The 23,391-nt window shown below is 45.2% G+C and overlaps 1 protein-coding gene across 3 annotated transcripts in view; it reads left to right on the forward strand.

Moving 5' to 3' along the window:
* FRMPD4 (FERM and PDZ domain containing 4) overlaps window positions 1-23,391 on the forward strand; it is a gene marked incomplete at both ends in the record, with an annotated part of 645,593 nt that overhangs the window by 560,262 nt on the left and 61,940 nt on the right. For all 3 annotated transcript variants that reach the window (XM_084258035.1, XM_084258033.1, XM_084258034.1), the window contains one exon: window positions 3,726-3,828. In XM_084258035.1, the coding sequence (XP_084114161.1) occupies window positions 3,726-3,828 (103 nt within the window). The remainder of the gene's footprint in view (window positions 1-3,725; window positions 3,829-23,391) is intronic.

Here is a 23,391-nt window from a genome sequence, read left to right on the forward strand (position 1 = left end):
GCGAGATCAGATCATGAGAGCACTTTGCTTAGTCATTCACATCCGAGTACATACAGATGGGTCATGTCAACACAGCCAAGGCCAGTGGACTAGGATGCAATTGCCTGAAGTGGGCTGCCTTTGCCTTTCCAGAGACTGCGCTCTTTTTTATTATTGATTATACATATTTACTATTTATTTAGTGGACTCGTGTTAGATTTATTTTCAGGCAAAAGGAAAGTCTCTTCTATGCTGTTTCTCTAGGATTCTGAAAGTGAGTAACAAGAGTTCACTAGTCAAGCACTTAAGAGCACAGACTCTGGCACCAGACTGCCTGTGCTTGATAGATTCCTGCCTCTGCCTCTTATTAGATTTTTTGGCTTTTGTGTTAACTCCCCTGCATTTGAGTTTGGTATAACTGTTCTTCTTTTCCTTGGATAATGGGGATCATAGCAGTATTGACCTTAAAGGCTAGGGAGAAAATGAAAAATGCAACAGAGTGCCAGGTGCATACTTATCAGCCCATAAATGATGGTAATGATGATGGTGATGATGATTTAACTCTACAATATTTGGCCAGTTGAAAGTGTCAATTAAAGGAAATGCAAGCCAACTAGTGAGCCAGTCTATTTTTTAAGTTGATTTCATTTTTCATCATTTTGATATAATGTACCCCAGACAGGCACCACAGATACAGGCAGCCCTGATTGACTTGCACAGAAAAGAGTACATTTCCTCTTCACTCCTGCCATTGCCTCACCACACAGCCTCTTTATCTGCTGGGCTTTCTATTTCCAAAGCTGTGGATCACATTTTTGTTCTCTGTGTGGGATTGTTGAGCTCGATGCAATTGATAATTTTATTCTTGAGGTGTGGTTTTTTTTTTTTGGATAATAAAATAATATATACATTTTACAAGGATTATACAATGCAGATAGTCTAGGGGAGAACTTTTTAAAAAAAGATTTATTTATTTATTTTATGCAAGAACCAGGGTACAGACCAGATGCGCGGGAGGGTGAGAGGATTCACCAGAGACAGAGTGGGGAACAGAACAGGCAGACTGATGACGTACACTGCTGAGGGGAGCAGTGGGCATGACAGGAGAGGTCCGCCGCGCCATGTGGGACCCTCGCGGGCCAGCCGGGATCGAACCGGCGCTGTGGAGGATGCAGACAGCTTCACAGCGCGGCACTCAGCCGCCTGCGCCACCAAGGGAGGCCCTAGGGGAGAACGTTTTTAAAAATCACCTATGCTCCTACTACTGAGTGAACCCCAATTAACATATGCAGAGGGCTCATATGCGCGGTAGATAGTTCTGTGTGTGCATGTATATGTACTATGAATCATATGTATTCTGTGTGCATGTGTGTGTGTATACATGCTTTTTCCTAAATGGGATCTCATACGGCGTGCTATTTTGTAACAGTGGGATATTTAAGCATCTCAGTTTATGAGATTCTCCACAGTGTGTGTCCTCCCCAAACTGACTGGAGAGTCAAGCTTTGTTTTCATTTTCTTGGATTGTCTCACTGTTCCTTCAGCCTCTTCCCTCCCTTGCCCTCAACTCTTTTAGCTACATGACATGAGCACCTACTGTTAGACAGTTCTGAGAAGAGCAGAACAACGTAAAAATACTGTTTCCACTCATTTTTACAAGTGAACATGCTGGCCAAATAAACCATGTACCATAAAAGGCTCTGCGAGTCACTTTAGGGCGTGACTAGATTTTCTACCCTCGACAGCTCAACTTTCAGAGTAACAAGCACAAGACAACTCTCAAGTGTGCCACTGCTGTGTGACACTCTCTGCCATTCTTGAGTCAAGTTGCTTGATGCCCCTTGATCAAAAAGTATCAGTCAGATGTAAGAGCATGTCCTGTTCATCTGCAAGTGGTTTCCTCCCAGAGTCATTCACATCCATTATCCAAACCATTCTTTTGACAATTTTTTCTGGTTCTGACCTGCCTTTGATTTCTAACCACTAGTTGACAGAACTGGAGGGACGGCTTGTACATAAGCCAATACCACGAAACCCCTCAAGTGGTTTTCAGAATTCCTTATGTGTATACACTTTGAATCTCAGTTCTCATGTCTTCAATATTTTCTCTCACTGCTGTGGGGACATGTGAAGGCCTCTCCCTACTCTCTTGCTCCCCAGAGAGAAGTCTATTATTTCAGCGTAAGAGACTCATGTGCAAGCCTGGAAGGTGGGGAATGACTGGATTACTCTGAGTTCCCTGTCCCAGATATGCAGCGTTCATTTCAATGACTACTGAAAGTCATAGCAGGAGTGTCTGAAAGTTGACGCTTCGGCTCTGCCTGTTACTCACTGACAAACCTCTGGAAATGAAGTTATAGCAGCATAAACTACCATTATCGTTATTCAGGAGGCAATGGCTTAGGCACGTGAAGACACTCCATGTAATCGAAGTATCTGCTTGTCGGCTTGCTTTAATACAGATGTGTGCTTCATGCAGCAGTGGCTTTGAATTTGTGTCAAGAGGCCTGGCCGTGACCAGGGATTGAATGACAGGAGCAAGTTCAAAAGAGATGTTGGCCACTCTGTGCTTGGGAGAGTCTCAGACCTAAGCTGAGATCCACCCTTCTTCTTGTAACCCTTCTCTAACCTGCTCACACCTCTGCGGCCTGGTGAGGGGCGGGAGTGTGACTTCAGTGAGGTGACTCGGCAAAGCATTTAACCCCTTGCCTAGAGCATAATAATTGATCGACAAATATTAGTCCCTTCTGCCTCCTTGGAAATAGAGATTGGAGAGAGGGAAAAGCAGCCGCTGAGCCCAGGAGCTGGCAGGCCCTCGCGGCCAGGCTGGGTGCTCCTGTGGACCAGGAATAGCTCCGCCGACCAGCAACGCTGGACGAAGCCACTCTCTGACCGTGAGGGCCCGCTGCACTCTCATGTGAGCATGCGCGCTGACAGCCAGGCTCCAGGATGACCCAGCTCCCTGTCCTCCAGCTGATGCCGCTGACAGCCGCCTCCTCCCAGGCCTGCTTCTTCCTCCCATCTTTTAGGCAAGAGCTGTTAAGATGCTCACAAATGAATGACCCCCACTTCCTGGAACCTCCCCCAAAGCACAAAAACCCACAGCCAGACTCCAAACGGCTCCTGCCGCCCCCTTACTGAGCCATGCCCCTGTCCCCACCTTGTGCGGTCCCCCTGCTTGTGATGCGTGAGCACTGGCAACAAGGCTCACATCCTGGCGGGCCTGGTGAGTGCAGCTTTGCTGCAGAGCCTCAGCATAACTGGTGGCTACTGGGTAGAGAAACAGCTGCTTCGAGGGGCCTCCAGACTCAAAGAATGGTCAGCTACCAGCAGCATTGGCAGCTCCTGGGAGCATGTGAGAAGTGCACCCTCTCACCCCCCACTCCTGAAAACCCACCAGTTTGCTGTGGAGCAACCCAGTCCCCATATGCGTGTTCCCCTGTGACAAGCGCTACTCAGCTGCCGAAGCTCAGCCAGCCTGGGAGGTTGTACCAGAAGGTCAATGCCCAGGCCCACCTCCAAAGATTCTGATTACATTAGCCAGGGTGTGGGCTGGGTCTCGGGTTTGGTCAAAGAGCCCCAGTTCTTTCTAATGTGCACCCAGGGGTGAGAAGGGCGGATGGAGACAGCCGCCAGGGGTGGCGTGGTTCTGGCTGACAGCCCCACTGGCTCACAGCAGTCATGTCCAGGGGAGGGGCTTGGAGGGGTCTCCCATAGGTGCTCACATGCTTCTCCCTGTGCTCCAGGTGGCCCCTCCGAAGGCAAGCTGATTCCGGGAGATCAGATTGTGATGATAAACGATGAGCCCGTCAGCGCGGCACCACGGGAGCGCGTCATCGACCTGGTCAGGTGGGTGACTCCCCTGTGCCCCTGTCCTGTGACAGAGGCTGCACAGCCGAGTCTTCATGTGGCAGAGGTAGGCCAGAAACACAAGCCCACACCTTCACCTTGAAAATGCTGGTGACACTCGCCTGTCGCCTAAGAGCACCTATTCCATAAACACAAGCCCTTCCTGCTCACTCTGCTGCTGTTAAGGGTCTTCTGCTTCAGCCCGAAAATTCGTTGACTCCTATTTCTGTTGCTGTATCCAAAGGTTGCAGTATTTTTCTCCTTCCAAAATCACTTACACATTGATATTCCATAATCAAGGAGATCAAAATGCAGTACCTAAATTCAGTATAAGTGATGAGTAATTTTATATACATAATCCCATGGATACACAAACATACAGCTCACTGATTTTTCGTACTTGATTAAGTGATTCATTACTGGATTTTGAAATCATCAACTGAAGCAAGAGGAAAATTGGGTCAAAACTAGGAAGTTTAAAAGTGTGCTTGATTATTGGTTTTGTTTTGTCATAAACATAAATAACTTCTTGGTATGTGATCATTTTAATGGAGTACCAGAAAGTGAATTTTATGTGATGTTAAAATAGTCATCAAAAATTCCCTTGGAAGCCCACTGGCTTGCACTTCCACAGTGAGTTTAGCGCAAAAGGGGTCTTTAGAGATGTTCTAAACGAAGCTGTGCCTGTGAACAAATGGGCCCCCCACCCCCACCCCCAGGCTCCAGGGCTGGTGAGGGATAATGGGCATGCCACATCTGTCTTGATAAACTGATCCTTTCGAGCAGAAGCTAAAGCTGTCAGAGCACTTTCAACTGAGAAGGGGATCCCTTGGCACTTGTGCCCTCGGGGCCAGAAGTACATCCGTGTGTTGAGAAAGGCATTAAGTAGAGTATGCGGGAAGGGGATTTGAAGGGAAAGTTTCCCAGCCCGGTTTAGCTTCTGCTTCACGGAGAAGTACAGGGCGGTCATGCTTCTGTGGAAGGACTGGGAGGAGGAGGAGACGCAACAACACAGAAATAGAAGGGGCTTGTTTTTAGGGTGACCAGAACGGTTGACCACCATACTTTGGTCGAGGCCTAGGGTCGGGGAGCTTTGGAAGCTGGCTGGCAAAGGGGAGCCTGACCTGTGGGGCATCGAATCCGAGGGCCCCTGCTCCATATCAGCGAACACTGAAGCTCGTGTCAGACTCGCCCCGCAGCAGGAGCCAGACCAGGGAACTCCTCTGGTCTTCTGTGGACCTGCAGTGCAAGAATTGGGGCATTCTCTGTATTTTAGAGCCCTTTTGAGGGAATGAGGGGGGCTTCCCGGAACCTTTTCTCTCCTTGGATGCTTGCGGGTGTCGGGGACACAGCTCGGGCAGGCAGGCGTGGGGCCTGCCTCCTGGATCCTGGAGCTCCACGCTGGGCCTGATGGCGGGTCACAGCCATTTTGTTTTCCCCTAGGCGCACGCCTCTGTCATCAGTCCTATTGATTTCTGTGCCCGGAGGATGATAGAAGAAATCAAATATCTGTGTTTGTTTGGGTTTGCTGTAACTGAATTGGCTGCTGCAGGACAGAGACGGAGAAAAAGCCATCTAAAAGTGGGATCATTTCCTAGCAATCCTTCCAGGGGCACTTAGAAAGATTTTATTCCTCTGTTTGAACATATTATGGACGAAAGTGGCCTCGCCATCAACAAAAGTCTTTACAGGAGTTTATCTGTAACGGAGCCCAGTGAATATTTGTTGACTGAATGAAGCAAGTGAAAGGGCGGGCGAAGGCCAGCTCTCCGTCCAAAGCCAGCCCATCTATTGTCACATAACCGGTCAGCTAAGAAGGTTTTTTGTTTTTTTCACATTTTTAGAGGGTTGGGAAACAATAAAAGAAATATTTTATGATATGAGGTAATCTTATGAAATTCAACTGTCAGAGTCCATCATAAAATTTTATAGGGAAACAGCCACACCTTCATTTATGTGTTGCCCGAGAATGCTTTCTCCTGCCCTGGCAGAGCGGAGTGCTCGCAGCCTCTCCCTCTGACCCACACAGACCAAAATATTTACCACTGGGTCCTTTAAAAAGTGTGGCATCCCCTACTTTAGGAGATTTAAGGTAACCGAATGCATTCTTTAGTTAAGCCTAAATTTAGACTAAAATCTCAAATAATATACACATTCAATTTCTCTTAAAATGGGGTTGTGATTACGGCACAGTTCCCGCAGACCTGATGACGAGGTCGTGGTGATTAAATTGGAAACGTGCATGCTTTTAGATGTCAGCAAATACTTTAGGTGCATAAATTCTCTGTCCTACTCAAGGCCCGACCCCTGAGGTGCAGTGGGTGGTCAGGAGCATGAATGGGAGAGAGTCGAGCCTTCCTACTTCCCTGCCCCCAGCCAGAGCCCTCTCTTGATGAACTGCGGCTCCTCTGCCCCCTCAGACTAGCTGCTGACTCCCTTTGTGTCACTGTACCTACTGGTTGGCTCTCCTGTGGTAGTCAGATGTGAAGTGTCTGATAGCAGAAAAGGGGTGCCCAATGAGCTCCCCTCTACCACATAGTACCACACATGGAAATCTGGCTCCAGCTCCCTCACCCCCTTTTTGCTAGTTTTCTGATCAGACCCCTTGGACAAGGCCTGAGCAAGACTAGCTGCTCTTCAAGATGGCGCTTGGCCTTGTCACAGAGGGGCCAAGGTCAGCTCTCACCGCATCACAGCCCTTCTCTGCCCCCCAGTTCTCTCTCCCACCCTTCCCAGTCTTCTTACAGAGAGGCTAAGGTGTTGACTGGCTGTAATGGATCACATTGTGCTTTCTGTTGGAATGTTCTGGGAGACCCTGCTTGTTTGCAGTTCACTTTAGATATGGTCTGAGTGTTCCTTGGCCAGTGTCCCACTGATAGGTGACAAGGACACAGCAAAAATCAGCAGTATAGTTTAATGTTGTAGAACCAGGGGACCGAGTTCCATGACAAAAGGCTCATGAAAGGTTCTCAGTGACAATGTTGAGCGAATGAGTGGGCTCTGGGAGCTGTTTGAAGACTACGTATTTAGATAGTTTCCCTCCAGTCTTCCTTCCATACTAAGTTCTGCAAGTGGGAAAACCAGTTGATGAATGACTGCATGCCTCAGAAAGCATTCGTTTTATTCACTTACTATGAAACACTTTTAGGCACCCACCACACACGCAGCACACAGAGGCAGGCAGCCCCGTGGGGACGGAGACACAAAGCCCAGCCTTCAGGAGCTCCCTGCCTCCACCCTGCTGTGAGCACTGACGTCTAGTCTAGTGGGACCTCCTCAAGGCAGAAAGATTCATTGGCACTCTGAGGGCATTAGCAGATTTCAAGGAATTTTGTGAGGGATGAAAAGCACAGGCCCTAGAAGCTATTGAGATGGTGAGCATGTAGCCCTAAAACTTAACACCCTTTAACCTCAGGCCTATATATGTATCTGTATAGAAATACCAAGGTGCTTTATTGTAACCAAATAAATCAGAGTGCAGTGTCACTGTGTGACTTCTAGAGACAAAAGGCAGCTGGTGGTGGGGTTCATAGGGTAACCAACGCCTTCCAACTCCCTCAGCCAGAATTTTGAAATAACGTGTTTCTCACTAATGAAAAGGTTTGTGCATTAAAAAATTGTCCTGTGGGCCTCCCTGGTGGCGCAGCAGTTGAGCGCTGGGTTGAGAAGCTGTCCGCAGCCTCTGCAGCACCGGTTCGATCCCTGGGCACCGGGCAAGGGTCCCACATGGCGCGCAGACCTCTCCTGCCGCCCGCTGCTCCCCTCAGTAGTGTATTTCGTTAGTCTGGTTAGTCTGCCTGTTCTGTTCCCTGCTCTGGCTCTGGTGAATCCTCTCACCCTCCTGCACTTCTGACTGTACCCAGTGCTTGTGTAAATAAATAAATAAATCTTAAAAAAAAAATTGTCCCATGCCTTCCCAGCAGTTTAGCCATCTGTCTGCTCTATGTGCCCTCACCAAAAAGTTGAGCTCCTGTGAAATAATCTTTTTTATTGAACTTCTCAGCTGGTATGTGTTTTAATGTCTGTATCTTACTTGAGATCAATTCCCTTTTTGTTTAATAAAGTATCCCATTTTCTTAGCCACTAAGGAAATTTGGAAAAACACCACTTATCATTTTAATAACACTATAAAATTCTCTCTTTAAAAATTGGCATCCATTTACTTGCCTAAGTGGTTTAGTCTTGTTTTGTTCTTTTTTTCTCCCATTGCAACATTTTCTCATGGATCATTTTTTGTTTCCAGATCCATTTGTGTTTCTTTGTGGATTATTTTTCTTATCATTTGGTTGCTCTATTAAAGAAAAGAAATTCTTGAGAAAATGAAAGAGTTTCCTGGAGACCAATTTACTGCTATAGTAACCACATTTGGGGTTTTTTTCATGTATTCTCAAAAAGAGCTATAATTGCTGTACTGAAATTAGATGAGTTCCGTTCATTCCATAGTTTTCTAAGTTGTTAACTCTGCCTCATACTTTATAGTGGTTGAGAGGCAAAATCTTTGAAGAATTCATGCCCTTTGCCAATTTCTGTATCTTTCTTCTTTAGAAGTATCCAAGGATAATTTCACTTGGCTTTTCACAATTAGACAAATGAACTTAGCTTCCAAAATTTTATTTTTAAACACTGCGGAGTATAATTGCTCATAGACATTATGAATCATGCCCCATACCCCAAGGCCAGCAACCCAATTAAATTCATTTGACTTCAACAAGCAATTATTGAGCATTAACCAGGCAGCGAATGTGATGGAAGGCATTGGAGATGTATAAATACCTAAAACGTGATTCCTGCCCTCAAGGAGGAGACTTCTAATTAATTGCCCTGTGTTTATGACTTTGTTGGGGAGGGTAGTGTTTGATGGGAATGTTTGGAGGGAAGGAATGAGGTGTGCAGGAATGTAGAGACGGTGTTAAGGAGTAGCCGAGTGGAAGAGCAGGTTATGGATGGAGAAAAGGTTGTAAAATAGATCTTCCCTTTGGCCCTGGAAATCCCAGAGCCCACTGGACCCACAGTTTTCAACCTGCAGATCAAGAAATATCCATTGCACAGATAGCTACCTAGAACCTCCATCTCAAAATGCACACCTGCACACTCTCTATTGCCCCATCAATGCAGCAACAGACATCTCCTGACTCAGATTACACTGGAGGCACCAATAGGGTCAGAGATCCATTTGAGAATCTGGTAAATGTTAAACTTATTTCTCCATCCAGAAAAGTCCACATGTATATACAGGTTTGCTTTTACTATCAGAATGTTCCTTGAGCCTTGATATCAATCCTAGTTTTAGAGCCCTGGCAGCAGGCTCCGAAAAGGAGCCTGTCTATCAGAAGGTGACATTGAAAAACTACGTCTGTGAGTAACTCAGTCTTACCTCTTTCCATCCTTCTACTTGGGCAGGACTGCCCACCCCATGACAAGAAAGCTCCAGGGTCGACCTGGCAGCCAGGTCCCCATCCTCTCCTCTTCCGCGTAGGCCAGCTAGCAGCCCCTCCATCTGCGTCCTCTACCTAAGCCGAGTGTTCCTGCTCATCTCATCAATGATGGTGCCATAGCTATAGAAGGTCACCCACACCTGCCACCCCACTGTACCCATACCCTGGACTTGGGGAGCTTTTCTGGAAGTGGTAGGTTTCTTCAGATAGGAAAGTAACTGTAATAAGAATTGAGAATCGGGCCTCCCCTGGTGGCGCAGGCGGTTGAGCACTGCGCTGTGAAGCTGTCCACAGCCTCTGCAGCGCTGGTTCGATCCCGGCCAGCCAGTGAGGGTCCCACATGGCGCGGCAGACCTCTCCTGTCTCGCCCGCTGCTCCCCTTAGCAGTGTATTTCATCAGTCTGCCTGTTCTGTTCCCCACTCTGTCTCTGGTGAACCCTCTCACCCTCCCGCGAATCTGGCCTGTACCCCGGTTCTTGTATAAATAAATAAATCTTAAACAAAGAAAAAAAAAGAAATAAGACTAGACAATAAACTACCAATCATTATTGTAATTCATAAAAGACAAAGGCACTAATTTTTAGTGATGTTCCTTTTACCTGAGCAACTAATACATATAAAACATATCAGCAATGTACAAATTCTATCTTAAGATCAGCAAGATTATTTTAACAAGAATGTTTAAAAGAAAGACTTGTGTCTTCCCAAAATGCATACATCCCTACAAAAGAAATGACTGACTCGCTTCCACAATCAAGGTCAAAAGCTCTGTGTATAACTTTTTAAGGGTAACCTTTTTTAATGCTTCAAAGGAAAAAAAAAAAGAACATTATTGATGGCACCCCACCTAATAATGATTTTGGGAGTTAGCATGAACACTTTCTCTATAGCACTCACTCCATTCTCACAGTGGCAAATGGCGCAATGCTTGCCTTTGCTTTACAGATGGGAAAGGTGATGGGACAGCCCCAAAGTCCCAGAGCTAGTAACTGTTTGAGCACAACACGGTCTGGCTCCTGAGAGAACGAGCTTAACTGCCTGATCATGGGTATCCCTCTCAACAGCCCCGTGAGCACACGCCGTTGACTGTATCCATGCTCACAGTAGAAACTCTGCGTTTCTGCTAGATGCTAGAGAGCTTGAAGCACTTACTCAGGCCAAAGAAGGAAGTGTGCCGTGGGCTGGGGGAAAGTGCATGGGGGACCAATACCTGCTATCTGGCAAATCAAGCCCTCACCTGGCGAGACCAGCACCCAGCACAGCTGGATTTGGGCTCTAGATCCTGGGTCTGAGCACCTACACCCCTCAGACACCTCCTTTTTTGCATTATACAAAAATAGCCTGTCTCCTATTCCAGGTTTGCCAAACCTTGATTTTAGTAAGAAATGCCAGGAGTACCTGCTTGTTGAAATTGGTGGAAGATTGGAAAGCTTAATAAGAGCAAAATAAACTATTTAGAAGGAACCTATCTGAAAATCAGATCTCAGCATGTATCTTTTTATCAGTCCCTCCTCATCAGATTTATAGTTGAAAGTCAAATCAGATCAGGTTCCAGAGACACTGTTGCTTCACCTTCCTGTCTAATTTCAGCTGGGCTTCAATGCAGCACGGCGCGGCCTAGTAAAATAACAAAGCGAGGAACATCTACCACGCTTCAGCACATGAAATATGCATGATGATATATGATTTAATAAGACCTTAACATAGTAAGACCAACAAGCAATTGCAGTGAAGATTCCAAAGAACAGCCCCTTGGTATGCTGACATTACAAACTGTGGTCTCACCTCGTACATACTTGCAGTGTGCTTGTTTTCTGGGCGTTGCAAATTACAGAGCACAGGGAGAGAGAGGTCAGCGATGCTAGAAAATGGGCTGTGTGGAAAAACATTCTAATGAGGCTAAAGCAGAAAAAGGGATTTGAGTCCATAGTTCCTAAAGGTTAAAATGACTTACAGTGATGAAAATTAATAAGAAATATGGCCGCGCCCAGATGATTTTAATGTCCCTGAGATTTGGTTAATGACCATCTCCCACTCTCTCATTAAGTTTCCCCATTACCGTGGATGCCTTCATGCAGCTCATAAATGGAAAATGAATGTTAAAGATGGAAGAACTCGAAAAAATTTTAAACTAGGGCATGTTTTCCTTGCTCTCATGTAGTTGGCACTACTGAATATCTAAACACTTACTTATAGGAAAAAAAGGAAGGCGATGATTATCGGCCCCATGCCATGTTCTCTTAATCCTTTAGAAATACAAATTTATAAATTATTCCATGTCCACTTCCTTTCTATAAGTGGCTGAAAAGGAATCATATCTAATAATTCAAATCATATCTAATAATTCAAATTTTATTTCGAATCCCTATCCTACCGTACGGTCCACTCATCCCATTTTCCAGAGTGCTTTGTGCACCCTTAGTGCCATGGCTTAACTGGAGAAGGAGAAGGCCTTGGGAGAGGCAAAATGTGTCCACTCTTTGGCCACATCACCCATCTCACTAGAATTTCCTGAGATGTCTTTGTGTCCATCTGGCTTGCCTTTGGCCACTCACCCAAGCAGGGAGCTGCTGTGTCATTCCTTGTGCACCACTGTCAGCCCTTCTGCAGCTTGGCTGTGCTTGCCCTGCCTGGACCATACTGGGTCACAGAATAACCTGTAGGACTAACCCCCTCCCGGATGTTGTCACCTTCCCAGGGTTCTGAAAGTAGGCTCAAGTTGCTGTGCTCTTAACTCCACCTGGATGTTTAGTGGTTCCCGATGGATTCTTCCTGGAGAACAACTTCCAGAAGGATGGGGTGCATGCCTCTTCTTCTCTAGGTGGTGCTCTTCAGCTTGCCCTAAAATTCACTCCATCTCCCCCATCCTCTGGCTGGTCCCCATTCTGGAGGGGAGTACACTTGACTCTGAGTTATGGAATAGCCTTCATAGCCTCTAGTTTTTACCCTTAGCTCCTGGAACATAGCAATTTTTCTGTTTCCGTGACAACCCTGTCCTAGGTTGATGAGTGTCATGTGGTTGTCCAGCTGACCCAATGGGCAAAGGAATAGAGCCCATCAAGCAGAACAAAGAAATAGGGGAACATGGTGACTGGAAGGGAACATAGGTGAATTTCAAAATATTGTCCTGCTGCCTGGTGAAAAGAGATATAGCACAGACACCAGAGGAATCTGAATTCAGCTCGTACCTCTGCAGTGGATTAGCTCTTTGTGACCTTGGGCAAGAACTTTATGTCATTCTCAAGCTCTTGACCTATAAAATGAAGACCTACCTCATATAGTTATTGGAAGAATTAGCTAAACCATAGCGAGTAAAGCTCTTAGCAGGAAAAGAAAAGATGACAAGCTCTTAATAAATTTGAGTTATTGTTGTCTTCATCAAGTCATCATCTACATCATCACCATGGCTGAATGATGGTGGGCAAACTGCTTAAGTCTCAGAATCTTGATCTTCTAGTCTATAAATGTCATAAAGAATTTGCACCTTGACGCCTTTGTCCACGGATCTAATGAGAACCCTCTGTGACTTGTAATCAGTTATGTCTTTGTGTCAAATGCTGTCATCCTATGCTTGCCACTGAGAAGGAGAGGATTGGTGCACAAAATGGGGTGCTCAGTCAAAGCCAAAAAGAGGAACCTGGGAAGAAAGTGAGTCTTTTAGGATGAATGTTTTTAGGGAGGAGTTTTTAAAAACCTGGAAGCTCATGGTTTGCAAGGACAGCCAGGGCTCTCGACCCAGCAGTGACTGTCATTGAATTTGACCTGGGGGTTCACAGTGGTGTGCAGCAGTGTCACTTGGTGGCTGGAACAGTCACATGGGTGATGGAATGTGGAAAGATTCAGGGGCTGCTGGCAGCTGTTACCTGTTGAGGTTGAGATTAGCTTAAGAATGACCTAAAAGAGTACATGCAATTCTCTCTCTTTTTTTTTCATTTCAAATAAGTTTAATTCCAGATAGTACAGAATTCAGGGTAGAACATGAAGGCGAGCACACTTTGGCAAGATTCTGGATTGGAATCCCTCCGACCTCACAGTTCAGGTAGAAATGGCTGAATGAGAACTAAAGATGAGCCAGTGTGTGTGTGTGTGTGTGTGTTTGCTAAAGTTTGTATGTACAACAGGCTTCTAAACACTTCCTTCTAGCTATCGGTGGCCACAGATGCTATGGCAGGGAATGCAGATGTTCAAACAGGAATGGGATTGAGGTTCACCATTGCTTCAGGAACCAGGGACAGCTGGCTTTCTACCAGATTTCTTAATTCCACCCGTGGCCAGGCGCCCTGTCCCAAAGACTTGGCTTTTACCTCTTCTTTCTGTTTCTGCTTGAGGGCCTTGTCTTCCTCATCCATCCCCTCGGCCTGCTTCTTGGGCTGCTTCAGGAGCTGCTGCTTGCTCCCTTCACGCCAGACCTGGCCCCTGCTGCCCCTTCCCCCTAGAAACCAAGCCCCAGGCCCTCTCTCTGTGTGGATGCCTCCACGCAGCCCCGCTTGTTCATTCCTTTATTCTTTTAGTCAAGTCTAAATGAGTCGATACCCTTTCCAACCGCTGTGCCAGAAGCGCGTCTGTTGCTTGTCTCGTGTTGCTTTTACCCTTGACGTGTCATACGTCCTTGATATCTCCATCAACCCACTCCAACAGTATCATTCACCGTATTATTTCTGTCAGCCTCACTTTGACCAACTTCACTGCTCTCAGCCTTTTCATGTAGATTTGAAAAGAAGCCTTTGGCCGGTGGCTTCAATGACCACTCTGGAATTAGCCTGCCCCCATGCCGTAATCCAGCCAGTCATACACCTGCCAGGACCAGGACTACATTTCTGCCCACACTTGAGATCACCTCTGTTCTTACAGTATTCCTAATAACTTGTCCTTCCGCTAAGAAAATGCAGTGTTTACCGCCCTTCTGTGCGGGATTTTTAGGATTGTATTTATGCGAGATGTGTGCTGTTGACATGTGAACTTGCAGGTAAACATTCGCCTCCTTTCCTGAGAGAATCAGTGTCCAAGCTGTGTAATCTCCCTGTGTCTCCTTCTTATTGTTAAGATGCAGAGAGCGTGGTAGTGAGAAATCGACCTGCACGTGAGAAAGAGATCATGGTCCTGCCCCACCAGGCGGTTAGGGGACTGTAGGCATTCGATGCAAGACCAGTCCTTATTGTGAGGATCTGTCCATAACTGAAGGGACATTTAGCATGTGTAACCCCAACTACTAAGTCTGGGTGTCGTTCCCCCATTGACAGGGAAAGCCTCCACCCCTTTGCAAACTACTAGAGATGATACTTCAGAATTCTCTCCAGCTGGAATGTGCAATGATCGGTAGTAGACACAGCTCACCTTTTTCTCAAGAGAGTGCGAGTTTCAGATTCCTACAGATGCATGGTTTCCCAGTGGGTGGGAACGGCCCAAGATGGCAGACTATTCATGAGATGGTTGAGGGGAGAGAAGGGAGGTAATGAAGCAAGTCCTGTCCTTGTTCCCAAGCAACAGAACAGGGAGCAGGGAGGTAGCAATTATCAAGATCCACCCTCTCCCTGCTGGGAACCCAGATGGTGTGGTAGCAGAGACCCCCATGTTCATAAACTAAATGGTACGGCAGTGGATTTTATAAATAGGATATATAAAAATGCACTGGGTTATAAATCTGTAGGATGAGGCAGAAAAGAATTCTCTGAACAAGTAAGATGCAAAGAGGATTTTGTACTCCCTCACCTCTCTTTGCTACCTGTTTTTCTCACATAAACAGAAGCTGCTGAAAGAAACACTTGAACTGAATAAAGACAAAGAAAAGGAGAAGCAGGCACATTTGTTAAGTTTTCCCTAGAACATCCCTGGAACTGGGGGCAATTGGACTCATTTACAGTTAAGAAACCAGGATTTACAAATGCCAAGTGTATACAAAATTCAATACTGTACCAGTATGTATTATATATGTACTTTTAAGATAGACACACATACACACAGAGAGAGAGACAGACACACACACAGACAGACACACAGACAAATGGCACTGTGCTATTTTTAATTTGCTCAAGGTTGGCTGAGCAATCAATACTTGATGAACCCAGGAAGTCAATCCAGAGCCGAGCTGCAGTATATACTTTGTTTTCCATCACACCGCTGCTTGGTGTCCAAGGGACCTCAGGCGTTGTGTAGACCCGTCTGCAGAGACTGTGCAGGTTAACTCCAGAGAGCACTGCCTCACTGGCGAGAGCTGAGTAGCCTCCCTGGGACTCTGGCATGACAGAGGCAAGAGGGCAACTCCCTAGACATAACTGAAAATGTGCTGGCCAACTGGGCACAGGTTCAGACTTGGGATACATGATTTAGAAATATAAAGAAATTTAATATTTCTTACAACTAGGGTAATAAAGTGAAGATTTTGTGCAAACTACAGTCTTTTTTAATATTAGATGAAACGGAGACGCAAGGTACATGGGGACTTTCTTTAGTGCCTTTTGTCTATTCTGAAATACTTTTTTATTCCATGTACAAACATATGAGCTCATGTCTATCAAATCAGTCTTATTCCGAATAACCTTTGGCTTTCATTTCACTAGCTTTGCTTATTAGTAGTCTATATATTTTCAGACAGTCTTTATTAAATGTACAAATTATATACCACCACACAGTAGACATTAAAAAGCAGTTAATAAGCCACTTGATAACAACTTAAAGTATAAAGTATAGACTCATTTCCTCAGTGTGGTACATATGTTTAGACAGAAAAGTTCCCAAAATTTGTAACTCTGAATACCTAGGCCAAGGCAATGGTAATATATTATTATTCTAAGTCAGATTTCATTTTTATTTCAACATCTTTGCCTTTTAGTACTCTGAATAGTCAAACTTAAACAACTAAGGCAAAATTTGTTACTGATTCTAGGTCAAATAATATAGGGCCAAGAAAACAAGATTCATTATTCCCGAGAACTTGTCACTATTAAACATCTTCCTTTCCCTTTTAGCTCCTTGCTGCTCTTCTATTTATATTTTTATGTGCAAAATAGTCGGCATCTCTACGTCTAATAAATTGTATTGCTTTGTGGGCTGAGCGTTGTTGGATTTTTACAAGCAGCATGTCAAAGCTGAATTTTCATCACATACTCTGAAACTCTACCCCAGGGTGTTTTCATTTATATTTAATGTTAAATAAAGGATATTAGAGGTGGAACAGACTGTTCTTCATTGAACCCAATCAACAGTATCAGCTCACTTTGAATTCCAGAAATAACATTTGGAATGTTCTTTCTGATAGAGCACTTCAGGGTGTCTGGGTGACTGGGAACTTGGTAATTTCAAAACTGAATAGCCAAACACAGTAACAAAGGAGACCTCTCTTGGGATTTATAATAAAAAATGCCAAGTCTGGAGAAAGCTTCTAGAAGTGAGAAGATTTTTTTTTTAACACACGCATATTTCTCACCCTTTAATTTCCTGCCTGTATTCTGCTCCCTGAGCACAGTGAGGTACCAGTTTCCATTGTTTGGCAAGGTAATATGATATGTGGGAGGCCCCCAAAGTAGCCTTCCCTGTAATTTGTTTTCTTTTCTCCATCAAGTCCTTCTCCTTAGGCTCTCCAATATATAGTGGGTCTTAAAAGTAGTGCCGCTGTGATTAGAGAGCATTTAGGCCGAAGTGAAATGTAACTTAAACTGGCTTAAGCCAAAAAGTTGAATCCATGACTGATGGAACCCAAGAGGGCGCTCTCCAATAGGATCAAGACTAACCCTGAGCTTCAGGCTTGCACAGCCCAAGGGGGTGAAAGATGACCACTTCCCACAAATGCAACTAGACTTCTGGGCAAGGCTTTCACTGGCCCCAGTATGGTGACTGTCTACCCCCAAAGGAATAACTGCCACCCATGGGGGAACCGTGCTGGGACACTTGGTCTGAGTCATGTGGTGTAGACGGGATCAACCCCACCTGGATTTTTAGCAACTAAGAGTGGGGGATATTGGCTGTGCTGTTGGCTGTTACCGAAAGGATGGACTGATTCCTGGCCAAGCAAAAGAAATGATTGTCTCTGGTCACTCATGGCTACAGGTTGTTTCAGAAGCATTGATTCTGGAACATTTTGAACAAGATCATCAGTGTAGCAAATTCCATCGTCAACCCATGTTCCCATCACCCAATTTCAGCAGCCATAATCACCAACTCATGGCCATCGCCCAAAACCCAAGACACCTCCCCACCCTTTGATGATATTACAGCAAACCCTAGACATTGCATCATTTCATCTATAATCGCTCAGTATCTATGTCTAAAGGAGAAGCAATCTTGATGAACAAAAGCCCACTATGGCACTACCATACCGTGCAGTTAATAATATTTTCTGAATGTTGGCAAATCTCTGGTCAGTATTCAAATCTCTTCCATGGTCTCATAAATAATTCCTTGTTACAGTATATGCGCAGCAAGATCCATAGAAAATGCATACACTGTGATTTGTTGTCATGTCTTTTAAGACTCTTTTAGCCACTCCATCTCTTTTATTGGTTTTCAAAATGATTTATACTTTAAGAAAATAAGTTATTAGTCCAGTGGAGCTTCCCAGACACTGGACTGTGCGGACGGTATCCCCGGGGGTCCTGTCACGTGGTCTTCCTCCTGTAGTTCCCGTGAGAGCCTGACATGCCTTTATGGAGGTTGCTGTGTACTTGAATTCTCTGGGGCCGCATCACCTGGATATGTCTTTCTGTCTCTTTCTGGATGTGTCTCTTTCTGTGCTGTAAGTAAGCAGCTACTGATCATCCTTGCCAAGATCTAGCATTTCATTAGTGATTGCAAAGAGATGATACTCGAATTCCATCATTTTCCCTTCAATAATTAGCTGAATAACTCTATAAATGGAAACTATCTGATCACTCTGAGGAACATCCCTATGAAAGGCAAGACAAATACTTGATTTGGCCCTTTTATTTATCACTTTTCAGTACCAGTTTTTATACCAATCAGTTGTTTTGCTGGCATTCCCCAAAAGGCAGGCTTTTTAAAGTATCACTTGTGAACTCATGGAGTTAAGTGTATCCCACACATTTAAATCCACTGATGTGATTACTCTTGTTGAAGCTCCACTTGTCTCATCCTGGTAAGGGGGAGCCACAGTGGGCTATTGAGTCCTCCCAGCATGACCCAGGAGTCTCTCTCAATGTCTTGACTTTCTGCTAAGATGCTCAAATTTGGCTTGAATGTTTCTTGCTCTAGATCTGGAACCAATCATTTCTCCAAGGAGCCATGATTCCTGCTGGTGGGAAATGGTATTTAGTCAACTGAGTGCTAGTGTGCTCAGTAAGGTGTGTGTGTGTACATTTTTTAAAGTCAAAATACCAATATGTCTGATATATGTTTGGAAGAAAAAAATTTTAAATAGCTTCATCTGTTTTAAATCTTTATCTCCTTTTGCTCAAGCTGTGCATCCCAATTCTCAGTGACCCCCATCATAATTTTTCAACTTTATCCATAGCACACACATCCCAGCCTCAGGATAGCAACTCTGTCTCATAGAACCTGATTGCTGAGCACATTTCACCGCTGTGCCATACTGCACAACCCACAGAATGTCCAAAATACTGTTTTTAAGTCACTTGGGATAGTTCTCCTCTGTGGCACCCTCCCTCCAACTAGACTCACAGGTACAGTTTCTCATTTTATTTACAATTTTAGGGTTGTCTTTTTCTTGTTAGGCATTTTTAATTTTGCTTTAAAATGATGTATAACTTTAAGCTGCCACCAACTGGATACACAGCTTCTTTATTTCTTTTTATATACAATTTTGGGGGGTTTTATTTAACTGCGTTTTATAATTATGTATATTTGCATGATTCTCAAGTCACGTCTACAAAATGTATATTCAAGGAAATATGTAAAATCTGTATCTGTCCTCCTCCCGTATATGGAACCCTTTTTTATTTTAATTGTGTGGCTCATTCTTCCATGGTATAATACGGGCGCACACTCCAGTCCTCTCCATTCCTGGAAATGGTGGTAAGCTAGACTTCACTGTTTTTTTTTTAGGATTTGTTTATTTATTTATATAAACACTGGGTACAGTCAGAAGCGCGGGAGGGTGAGAGAATTCACCAGAGACAGAGCAGAGAGCAGAACAGGCAGACTGACGAAGTACACCACTGAGGGGAGCAGCGGGCAGCAGGAGAGGTCTGCGCGCCATGTGGGACCCTCGCCCGGTGCCCGGGGATCAAACTGGCGCTACAGAGGCTGCGGGCAGATTCGCAACCCAGCGCTCAACCACTGCGCCACCAGGGAGGCCCTAGACTTCACTTTTTTTACTTAACTATATGTCCTGCATACATCATAGCATCATGGTTCACTTGTATGAGCAAGGAATGTTTAGGAATTTGGAAGATAGATCCTTTTGTGCTAGTGGTTGTAATTAGACTAACACCTTTATGGAATAGACTAGACCCCTGCCACTCACCCACCTTTTCAAAAATTCCTGGCTGTTGTCTATTGATTTCCAAATCGGAACAATATTGACGTTAGCTCAGTAACCTCTTTGGTCTTTCTACTCGCTCCCTGAACATTTGACTTCAACTAATATCTTGAGGCTCCCAAGTCATACTAATCCCTGTGGGCAAGAGGCTACCTACCTCTGCTCCGTGTCACCTTTCTTCTTTCACCCCAGTTTTGGGCAGGTGTGCTGCATGCACCATGTCGCCCCGGCAGCATCAGCGTGGTGGTCTACAGAGAACTGCGGGAGGTGCCCCGGGCTGCTTCCGGGGCAGCCCCTCTTACCTGGGGTATGCGAGGCATGTTCTCCCGGGTGGGAGTCTCCGCTTCGTGTGCGAACCTGTGGCAGTTCCCGAGTCCTAGAGTCGCTTTCCCTCCCCTCCCCTCCCCTCCTCCCACACACATGCCTGCGGTGCCTTGTCTACGCGGCCCCCATTTGGCGCTCACACCGGCCTCATCACCTGGTCTTTCTGGCTGTATTTTCCATGGGTTTTCAACTTTGCCTTCCTAGTTGCTTCCTCTCTCTTGTGAGAGGAGAATTCCAGGTTGCTGAAAAAAAAAAAAAAAACTACTTCATCAACTTCAGCTAACCCCCCAGTGGCTACAGATTTTATTAAAACCTTTTCAATCTGAAGAGTTCCATATATATGTATGTATATATACGTGTGTGTGTATATTCAGAGTCAAACCCAGATGCCAAGTTGCACACCAGCTGCGGCCCACTGTCCCATCCCACAAACCTTTCAACGCAAGAAGGGATTTTACCTCTTACCACTAGAGAAGGGAACTTATTAGGCTTTTCATTTGCTTAAAGGACAGTGAGAAGAGGGGGCAGAAGAAGGTAGTTCAATGGGTTGTGTAGTCTAAACACTGCAATTCCACACATCTCTTTTTTTTCTGAAGTTTTATAAGCTGTAATTCAGAGAGGCACCAGGGTGGTATCTGCCCACCTCTGGATTGAAAAAGAAACGCAAAATCAAGGCTATTTCAGGCACCTGTCAAGTGTAATTACCTCTTTGCTCAGAGAAATCTTTATGTAAGACTAATGCAGATTGGCATTTCTTCAGTTTAAAAGAACATTTCCAGTCATCCTTTTAAGAGAATGATCCTTATTAATAATGGTTATTTCAATATGTTTTGATGCAGGGAAAAATGGTCCTAGTATGGCCTTGACATCGGAGATTTTCTTTCTAATCCTGTCTGTTGTGTATCTGTCTGCAAATTCTAGTTCTTCATGTTTTCTTCCTCTCTTCCTACTTCAGAAATTGTTAAATGGCATTCACTTCAACTTTTCGTGCAGGCTGACCTTACTTATGTATCCCATTTTATATGTAATGTTTGCCCAAAGTACGACCACAAAGACAAGGCATTGAATTGACAATTTGCAGAGAGAATACCAACTTGTCATCATTCAGCACTTGTTCACTACCTTGGTTTGGGCTCTCAGAAGTGGGCCTGAGATGTGTTTCCCTGTGCAAGTGACTTCATAGGGAGCGTTCCCTGGAGAAATAACTAGAGAAGTGGGGAGATGGGACATGGAAGAAAAGGAGGCCAGACAAAGATGCAGAGTAGCTGGGTGACGCTGGCTCGAGCCCCAAGGGCGTTCTGGACATCTTCGAGGTCACACCTAGTGGTTGTCCCATCAGAGACAGGGAGATGGAGCCTCTATGCTCCCTTCTCCCCACGCCCAGGACAGTCACTGGTTAGGGACAGCCCGCTGGGGAATGTAAACACCCAGGTACTCTGAGCTCTCCGTGCTCCTCCGTGCTCTCACGCAGTGGCCAACTCAGATGGCTGGGCACATTTCTGAGACTAAGAGTCAAGTCCACATGCTGGGTGACGAGCACAATGGCTCTAGGTCGGTGCATAACGCTGTATGCTGACCGCTGCTGGACCGCCTTGCCCTTGCCTTACCTAGTGCTTCCAGCAACGCATCCTAGAGAGCTCAATGACATCTTTTTTCTTTAATATTTTATTTTATATAATTCTTATATCATTTTTCATTTTTGCACAATGTATGCATTTTCATTGTGGTTATATTCCCCATACAATTGCACCCCCCCTTATTTTGACTCTAGTCCTTCCATTCCCCGCCCCTCCCCCCACAGTGTGTCTCTGGTTTATAGTTGCTGTTGATTTTGATTTTTACTTTGTATTGATTAGCAAGCAGGAAAAAATGCATAAGAAGTTCCATTGTGTTTTCTAGAAACACACCAAATCAAATATCGAAGGCCACCTGTACCTAATCTAGCAGTTGTTTCTTGCCTAACATTCCACATTTATTGAAAATTATCTCTAGAAAAGGACTTGAGAATGAATTCATTTAACTGGTAGAAACTGCTATAAAATGAAACCATGCTTTTCTAATCTTTAGTTCAGATTATAAATCTATGACCAACATGTCCTGAATGTTTTGACTGGGGTGATAGTTCACCAACCACTTGAATGCCATTGGAAAGAATGCATGGCATGGGGCCTCCCCGGTGGTGCAGTGGTTGAGCGCTGGGTTGTGAAAGCTGCCTGCGGCCTCTGCAGCGCCAGTTCGATCCCCGGCTGCCAGGCGAGGGTCCCACATGGTGCGCAGACCTCTCCTGCTGCCCACTGCTCCCCTCAGCAGTGTACTTCGTCAGTCTGCCTGTTCTGCTCTCTGCTCTTACCCTGGTGAATTCTGTCACCCTCCCACGCTTCTGACTATATCCAGTGCTTGTATAGATAAATAAATAAATCTTAAAAAAAAAAAGGATGCATGGCATGGTATTTTTAAGAAATGATCCTTTCTATTAAGACTATGTCTATACAGAAGAAAACCAAATGCAAGGAAAATGTCCTAACCCCAGGCATGTGCCTGGATGTTGGGCATATTTAATCAACATGGCAACCCTCTAAGGCAAGTAATCTTACTGTCTCCTTAGAGATACACAAGCTAAGACTCCAGAAAATTGAATGTATCCATTCAATAATTGTTTATTAGGTGTCCACTGTGTGCCAGGCATTGCGGTAGGTGCTGTTTATGGTGAAGAAAACAAAACGGACCTGAGCCCTCTCCCTTTGGCGTGTGGTCTAGTGAGGAAAGTGAGTGGTCAGCACAGACAAAGGTGATTACCGGCGATGTCAAGTGCCACAAGGGAGAAGAATGGTGCGCAGCAGGAGATGATGATGGCTAGGAGGGAGACCCAGGGCAGTCCTCAAGAGGAGGTGACATGTAGGTTGTGACCTAGAGGATAGGAAGAGTCTACAGGGAAAGGGGGGGAGGCAAAGAGGGGAAGAGAAACAGAAGCGGTGAGCAGTGTGGCTGTCGCTGGCCAGCCCAGGGGAACGTGGTGTGAAAAGACTCAAGAAAGAGGCAAGAACTGGGTGATAGCAGGACTTCGAGCCCAGGAGGTGGCAAACTGTGGCCCAGGGGCCCAATCCAGGAGCCAATGCCTGCTCTTGTAAATCACGTGTTGTTGGGACATAGCCTTGTCTGTGCATTTACGTAGAGTCTGGCTGCTTTCGTGTAACAATGGCAGCGCAGAGTAGAAGCAGGAGACCCACAGAAACTTAGATATTTACTCTCTGGTTCTTTACAGAAAAACTGCTAGCTCCTGGTCTAGACCATGAAAGGAAGTCTGGATTTTATTCTAGGAGAGAGAAGAAACCAGTGGAGGGTTTTCAGCAGTAG

The sequence above is a fragment of the Talpa europaea genome, assembly GCF_964194135.1.
Source record: "Talpa europaea genome assembly, chromosome: X".
NCBI lineage: Eukaryota > Metazoa > Chordata > Mammalia > Eulipotyphla > Talpidae > Talpa > Talpa europaea.